Consider the following 8,631-nt stretch of genomic DNA (forward strand, 5'->3'; position numbering starts at 1 on the left):
GAACCTTGCTCGGATTTAATCATGAAGAAATAGAAAAATTGAGCAGCCAATGGTGAATAATGAGGTTGAATCAGTAAGCAAAATCGCAAAATCGCTCTTCAAAGAAAAACCCAGGACTAGATGGCTTCATTATGAAGTTCTACCAAATATGTAACATATATTAATTTCATTTTTTAAGTGGTTCCATTAAAGTGAAGAGGAGGAACTTTTCCAAATTTCTTCAATCAGGCTAGCATTAATTTCCCTGATACCAGAACTAGACAAGGTCATAACAAACAAACAAACAAACAAACAAAAAACAAAGCTACAGGCCAATATCCTCAATGAATGTAGATGCAAAAATTATCAAAAAAAAACTAGCAAACTAAACTGAATCAAATGACATATTAAAAAGATTATGCACCATGATTAAGTGGAAATCATGCCAGGAATGGAAGGTTTGTTCAAAATATGCAAATCAATAAACAAGATATACAGCATCAACAAAATGAAGGACAGAAATATATGATCACCTAAATAGATGTAGAAGAGACATTTGATACAAACAATCTCTTCATGATAAAAACAGAACACATTAAGTATCTCAATAAAGTCTATAAATGGTAAGTCAACAGTTTCAACCACACTGAATGGAGAAAAGCTGGAAGCTTTCTCTCTAACATCTGGAAGAATAATGCTATTTCCACCACTTTCATTCTAGCAAGAACAATCAGGCAAAAGAAAGAAATAAAGGGCATCTTAATTGGTAAAGAGGAAATCATATTGTCATTGTTTGTAAGATAATATGGTCTTAGGTAGAGAAAATCCCCCAAACTCCACTAAAAAGCTATTGGAACTAAAATTAATTCAGCAAAGTAGCATGATACAAAAATCAACTTACAAAAATCCTTAGTGTTTCTGTGAACTAATAGCTAATTGTCTGAATTAGAAATAGAGAGAGATTCTTCAGCTATAAAATAATATCAAGTGCCAAAAAATGGATATAACTAGAGAACAATATGAAAAGTAAAATAAATCACATGTAGACAAATATTATCTATTCTTTCTCATAAATGGATGTTTAAAAAAAGTTGATCACATTGTACAATAGTGATTACTAGAACTGGTAATGGGAGGGTAATGGGGGTAAAATTTGGTACTCAAATACAGTGCGATAATATTCTATAGAACAAGGTCCACTGTAATTCATAATAACTTATTTTGCATTTTATAAATAACTAAAAGAAAGAGGCTGAAAGTCTCCAAACACGAAGTGATAAGAAGATGCATTGTTTTCATATAGAACAAATAATGTCCACCTTATACATGTTCTCCTGTTTTCAAATGTAATTTCAGATTAACAAAATGAGGGATATTATAATAACTTTGTATACATAATAATCTTTGTCAATTAAAATTTTCACATATAGTAGATATACTACCAAACTTTTTATCATGGAGGATTTAATAAAATATTTTATTAACAGACAGAATTATATCCTTAGACATTCTAATGGAGTGAATGGGGAGTTGAATGTAACTTGGGCTTTTCTTCTTTTTCATTAAGATGAGCACCTGACCCTTAGCTGATTCTTGTTTGCTGTCTTACTGTCTCAAAGGAAAGTGTCTCTGCTGCTGCCTATTTTAGTTGCTTTGCCAAGGCTAATTACTCAGAGGGCTCAGTAAGTGATGTCTGAACCTGGGCACTAAGGATACTTGACTATTAATTCAGGTAATCCCAGTGTGCCTTGTAGAGATAGAGCAGAAAACATAAATATCATTATTTGGGGAGTGAAAGTATTAACTGCCTGCTCAGAAAGACCAGAGCATCACTCTTTGCAACCCAAAGAAAATTCTTTTTTTCTTCTCTCTCTCAGATTTTCTTATCAGAATGATGGAGAGCAAAGAAAATGTTTCCAATATTCAAAGTAAGAAAGAGTTTCTAAAGATATAACTATGTGAAACTTGGAAACTAGGAAAATTCAAGACTCTCCAAAATATGTGTGCAGAGCAAATTTAGATGATGGTGCTAGCCCTGGACAAGTCACATCTTCCTTAACACAACACAGTTAAACCCACTAAGGACCTGCCAGCCAAAATGATGAAAAATTATCAAGAGTAAGTAATGTAAGGTAGACGTGAGAACTGCTTTCTCTTTTGAGAAATCAGGGAAAGAAATATTTGTTGCTGTATTTTCCTGTAATTTTTTAAGCTTTGCTTCAACTTTTTAATATGGAAAATTGTAAGAAACATGTTTTTAAATTATTCAACAGATTTTTGACAAGACTAACAACTTGGTCAGGGCAAATTTAAGTATCCATCTAGTAATTTGTAGTTATCCATGCTGTGTGATTTAAGAGACACACTGAAATATGCCTTCCAAATGCTTGGAAAATGTACCACAAAGAATATTAGATTACTAAAAATTTCAACATTTTCTAAATTGTAAATGTTATTTTACTGTGAAAATTTTAAGTAGAAATGGTCCAATATCTCCTATTATTTTTTAAATTTTTTTTAATATTTATTTTTTAGTTGTAGTTGGACACAACACCTTTATTTCACTTGTTTATTTTTGTATGTGGTGCTGAGGATCGAACCCAGGGTCTCATGTGAGGTGAGTGTTCTACCACTGAGCCACAACCCCAGCCTCTCCTATAAGTTTAATGAAATCGTTCTCTTAATATCTAAATGAGACAAATTACTGTCTATTGGGAGAACTTTTATTTCTTCCTCATTCACTGCACAACATTATCAAGGATAGGATTTTCACCAAGACCATTTTTGTCTGGTATGCATACAGAGCGGGAGGTCTGAGGGATGAGACCCTCAGACCTCATAGCTTATTCCACTCATTGTACTTTTTGCGGTCCTGAAGTAGTTGAGAGACAATTAGTTCTTAGATAACTAAAATCAAAGAGCTAGTTATAGTAAAGTATAAGTGTATGATTTACCTGTATAAAAGAGAAACCATTAAGACATTGATTTTTATCTATCAAAGCCAAAATATGATTTGCATTTTAAAAGATTGAGTTTATATGGAAAACCCCAGTGAATTTGAAAACAAAATCCTGTTTTCTTTTCCTAGAATAAGCTCTTGGTTAGCCTGAGAGGCTTTCAGGGACCAATCTTGAGGTTGGGGTGGGATCTCATCAACGGGAATGGATTCAGTTTTACGGATGTCTTCAAAAACCTTGCGTCTCAGAAATAAATGCATGTGACACACGGTCAGTAGACAATATTGGTCAGAGTGCTCTGTTAGCACCTTCATCCAAGTCATACCAGGTCTGTGTCATTTGCCTTAGTTTTCTGCTTATTTTCCTGTGATGATACCCTGAAAGCAAGCTGAGTCTTGCCATATATACCACATGGGATTTTCTAAGGCACATGGCCATAGGAAGGAAGGATTCATTTTTCTAGACCCACAGAACTCATGTTATTTGCAGGAATTTTTAAAAAGCAAACTGAGTTAAAAAAAATAAAATCATTCTTAAAACAAACTGTTATCTCCTGCAGAAACAGCATTTCATTCAATGATAGGGAAATAGAAAAAGCCCAAGAGACCGTGTTTCAGATAGTGCATATATTCATTGCCAGCATTATAAATAATTAGGGCTGGCTGACTGGGGCAATCATTACTCTATAAACAGAAGCACAATCTGTTCCTCTACGTGAAGAGTACATGTAATGATCAGGGATTGCATCAACAAAATAAGGCGTATAATGCTGGGTAAAAGGAACTCTATTAATATTTTACTTATCCTTCATTTGGGTCTACATTATAATGCAAATATATTAATTAAGTGATGGTTTATGGCATAAGGAACAGTACTGATGGAGGGGTAGATGACAATGGCAGTGTGGAACACTAAACTTAATTGCCTAGGTGATTCTCAAACATTAATTTGTATATGAAACTTTTAATCTTTGTACTACAATTATTCTACCTTTTAATTTCTCCACTGCATCTGACCTCACTCCCCTATTTCTTAGTGAAAATTTATTAACTCCCTTTAATCATCATGAATCTATGTTTGAGAAAAATGTATTTGATAATTCTAATTCAAAAAATGAATGTTACAGATTATAGAAAAGAACAGTGAGTGTTTTAGTACAAATTAAATGACTTTTGTGATATGGAACCTAGCCTGGTGCCTGGGAAATGGTGGATGATGAAGAGAATAGATTTATTTTATATAGCTTGCTTCATGTTTGCCAATAACCAGTTTCAATCAATCCCTGAAACAGAATTAATAAGAGCAGGGGGGAATGAAAGAATAGAGAGCACTTTATTCCTTGGGAACACTAGTGCCAAGAGAATGTCAGTGTAGAGAACTCTGGCAGAAGGACATTGGGAGTTTGGGAAGATGAGCATGGAGAATGCTATGAAGCAATCATTACCTTAATACAACTTCCCCTAGCCTGCACTGGTGGAAAGATTTCTGAGAGGACAAAACTCAAAAATATTAGGAGAACTAAGAGGATTCTTTCCTTATAAAAAAGGAGAAGACATATTTACCCCTACTCAATAAAATATAAAGACTGAAAAGAGAATGAAAGTGATATTGTGTTTCTGAGGAGAAAAATAGGTGAAATTTGAAGTTTGGGTAAAGGATCACATGAAAGACTATAAAAGTACAAAAGGAAAAACTATATGTCAAATAATTAAGGAGGCAAATGTTTACTTTAAGACACTCCAAATAAACATCCTAGGACTTTCCCAAATGATACAGTTGACCAAATGACTTCAGATGTGATTCACCAATAGCCCACTCATTAGGGACAGAGATCAGTGTGTATGGGGCCAAATGCCATTTGGCAGAGTATGAGGCATTCTGTTCATAATTATGGAAGTGAGAATTCATTTAGATAGTGTAATTGTCTTCAGCATGGATTTCTTTTTAACAACAACTTTATTGAGGTACAGTTTGTAACATAAACTGCATATATTTGAAATACTCAATTTGATGAGGTATGACACATGCATTCCATGAAGACATCATCACAATAGAGAAAATGAACATATATTTTTCAGCTCCCAAAATTTCCTTGTTTCCCTCTTAGGTTTTGGTTTTGTTTGTTTATAACTGTTGTTTTTTATTTCTTTGTTTTGGTAAAAACACTTAACAGGACATATACACTCTTAGATTTTTTTTCAGTGCCCCAAATAGCAGTGCTAATAATGGCACCATGTTGCACAGCAGATCTCTAGACTTACTTATCTTCCATACTGAAATTTCATAGCCACAGAATAACTCTCCATTTCCACTTCCTCTACTCCTGGCAACCACCCTTCTGAATCACTGTTTGTTTGAATCTGACTATGTTAATTACTTCACGGAAGTGGAATCACAAAACATTTGCCCTTCTGTAACCCATTTCACTTTGATAATATCTTTCAGGATTTTCATGTTGTTGCATATTGCAGGGCTTCTTTCTTTTTGTAGTTAAATAATATTCCATTGTGTGTGTGTGTGTGTGTGTGTGTGTGTGTGTGTATGTGTGTGTGTGTTCATGTGCACCACATTTTCTTTTCATCCATTTTGACATCAGGGTTGTTTCCAAAGCTTTGCTATTTATTTTTCTGCAATGAACACAGGAATGCAGATTTTTCTTTGGGATATTGATATCTATTATTTTGGAAGCATGACAAAAAGTGGGATTGCTAGATTATACAGCCAGTCTATTGCTAGTTTTCTGAGGAAACTTCATAATGTATTCTACAGTAACTATACCAGGTTATATTCCCACCAAAATGGTGTATAGATTTCAATTTCTCCACATCCTTATCAAAACACATATTTGCTGCTGTTAATAGATAATATAAGAGATACAAAGTAACATCTGATTGTAGTTTACAACTTAATATGTTAGAAAGCTGAATAGTCAAGATTTTTTTTTAACTTTACAACTCCAAAAACCCACGATTTCCAGTGTAACAAAGATTGTAAGCCATGAGCACACCTCCTGGGGGATACCAAAATCACCAGAAAGAGAAGTTAAAAACAAACAAACAAACAAACAAACAAACAACTTGAATTTTCCTACTCACTCAGCCTTGTCTTCATCTTCTACCTGGTTTCTGTTCACTGCAAAAGAAAAATTCACTGCTATTGTGTTACTTACCTCAAAACTGTTGGATCCTAAGAATTTAATAATATTTAATAATTTAATAATATTTTAGGTGAATCAATGCACTAGAAGAATGGAGAAAAAAGAAGGAAACCTGGCCAGGCAAAAAAAAGTGGAACAACAGTTTTTCAGACTGTGACTGTTCTGAGCCATAGAATTGTGATGACATTATTTTTCCCTTACAAAAGGTAGGTTTATTTATTTATATCTATGACAAGCATTTTGTTCTAGAAACACTACCACTGAATTTGCTTATGAAAAATACACAAATCCAGACAGCTAAATAAAAATTCTAATATGGATTTGAAGAGGTGGGTAGAATTAATATTACAAAGATAAAAAGGCTTTATCACTAATTACATTTGGTTATATCAGCAAATGAACTTAGAGTGTCCGTGTGACAGAAATGGTTTTGGCATATAGACAGGAAAGTAAATTAAACAAAGAAGAAAAAATAAAAAAAACTACGTTGGTTACAATCAGGATTTCACATCAATTCTTCTCTTCCAGACATTGCAGTAAAAGCCTTTTAGCTCTGAGTATTATCTGAAACATTCTCTACTTTTTAAAACATTGAAATACAAGTTACAATTATATAAAGGTACATTAAATCATTTCTTCAAAAATTAGTGAACATGTGTTATGTATTAGACACTCTTTTTGTGGCCACAAAGGATATAACAGAAAAAGAACAAATTCCTGATTATGAGTACATTTTCTATCCACTCTAACAATCTAATAGTCTTGAGATTTCACAGAAATGGAAATCCAGTCCACATAATGATTGCTATGTGACAAATCAACTACATTTGTAAATTCTGAGGGCAACAAAGATGAAAGAAACAGTTGGATTGTTTTACAATATCATGATCCCTTAAGGAAATCTCCACTACTTGTAGACATAAAATTCAGTAAGGCCACTGGAGTAGTACAAATATTGATTATGATGTAAAAGGAGAAGATAAATGTAGTCTGATTTGCTGATCTTCTATATGCACACCTTTTTGTTGTAGAATTTAATGTTTTTTCTTCAAAAATCTTGATTTTTAAACAAGGATTAGGTAAATATCAAAGTTCTATGATGAGGAACCACACAGCAATAACCACTTTCATCCTGCTGGGACTGACAGATGACCCCAAACTGCAAATTCTGCTTTTTATCTTTCTGTTGCTCACCTACATGTTGAGTGTAACAGGGAACCTGACTATTATCACCCTCACACTGGTGGATCCCCATCTTAAGACACCTATGTACTTCTTCCTCAGAAACTTTTCCTTCCTAGAAGTTTCATTTACTACTGTCTGTATCCCTCGATTTCTGTACAGTTTATCAACTGGAGACAATACTGTTACCTACAATGCTTGTGCAACTCAGATATTTTTTGTTTTTCTCTTTGGAGCAACAGAATTTTTTCTCCTGGCAGCCATGTCCTATGATCGCTATGTGGCCATCTGTAAACCCCTTCATTATATGACCATCATGAACAACAGAGTGTGCACCTTATTAGTCCTCTCCTGCTGGGTAGCTGGCTTGATGATTATTGTCCCACCCCTAAATGTAGGTCTCCAGCTTGAATTCTGTGATTCTAATGCCATTGATCATTTCAGCTGTGATGCAAGTCCCCTCCTAAAGATCTCGTGCTCAGACACATGGGTACTAGAACAGATGGTTATCATTGTGGCTGTATTTGCCCTCATTATTACCCTGGTCTGTGTGGTTCTGTCCTACACATACATCATCAGGACCATTCTGAGATTCCCCTCTGTTCAGCAAAGGAAAAAGGCCTTTTCCACCTGCTCATCCCACATGATTGTGGTTTCCATCACCTATGGCAGCTGCATCTTCATCTACATCAAGCCTTCAGCAAAGGAAGAGGTGGGCATAAATAAAGGAGTTTCAGTTCTCACCACTTCTGTAGCGCCCTTGTTGAACCCTTTCATTTACACCTTGAGGAACAAGCAAGTGAAACTCGCTTTCAATGACTCCATAAAGAAGATTGTGTTTCTCTCAAAGAAGTAGAAGTTTTGATGAATCAAAGGAAAATAAAATATTCCTTGACTGTTTTACTGCTGCTTCCAACTTACTTCATTGTTTTCTGTCTACATTTTAGTCCAATTAGCATTCTCATTGACATTTAAGATTTCATCCTGAACTCCCCTTTATTAAACTCTTTATTACTTCAAATCAAATTCATGCATTGTGTTTTCCTTCAGTGAGAAACTAAAAAAAATATAATTTCCAAGAAATTAAGTTTTTCTCCACTTCTGAGTTAGGGAAATGGAGAAAATAATATTGCTCCAGGGAAGAAAATAAAATAATGTTTTAAATTGTGTAAATTATCTATGTGTTAAATTATATGACAATAGTGCTAGCAACTTTCTTACTGTAATATGAATTATAAAATGAATAGCATAAATGAAACAATGAAAAATAAAAAAAATAGAATAACAAAATTTTGCAAATAAATGCTAAAATATATTAAACCAAATAAGGCATTGCAAGCTTATTACAATATTGGG

General features: G+C 33.9%; 1 protein-coding gene across 1 annotated transcript; it reads left to right on the forward strand.

The window, feature by feature from the left end:
• Positions 1–7,192: 7,192 nt before the first annotated feature.
• Positions 7,193–8,131, forward strand: LOC113176435 (olfactory receptor 6C2). The gene has a single exon (XM_026380911.2). The coding sequence runs from the start codon at positions 7,193–7,195 to the stop codon at positions 8,129–8,131; it is 939 nt and encodes a 312-aa protein (XP_026236696.2).
• Positions 8,132–8,631: the final 500 nt, after the last annotated feature.

The sequence above is a fragment of the Urocitellus parryii genome, chromosome 5 (genome assembly GCF_045843805.1).
Source record: "Urocitellus parryii isolate mUroPar1 chromosome 5, mUroPar1.hap1, whole genome shotgun sequence".
NCBI lineage: Eukaryota > Metazoa > Chordata > Mammalia > Rodentia > Sciuridae > Urocitellus > Urocitellus parryii.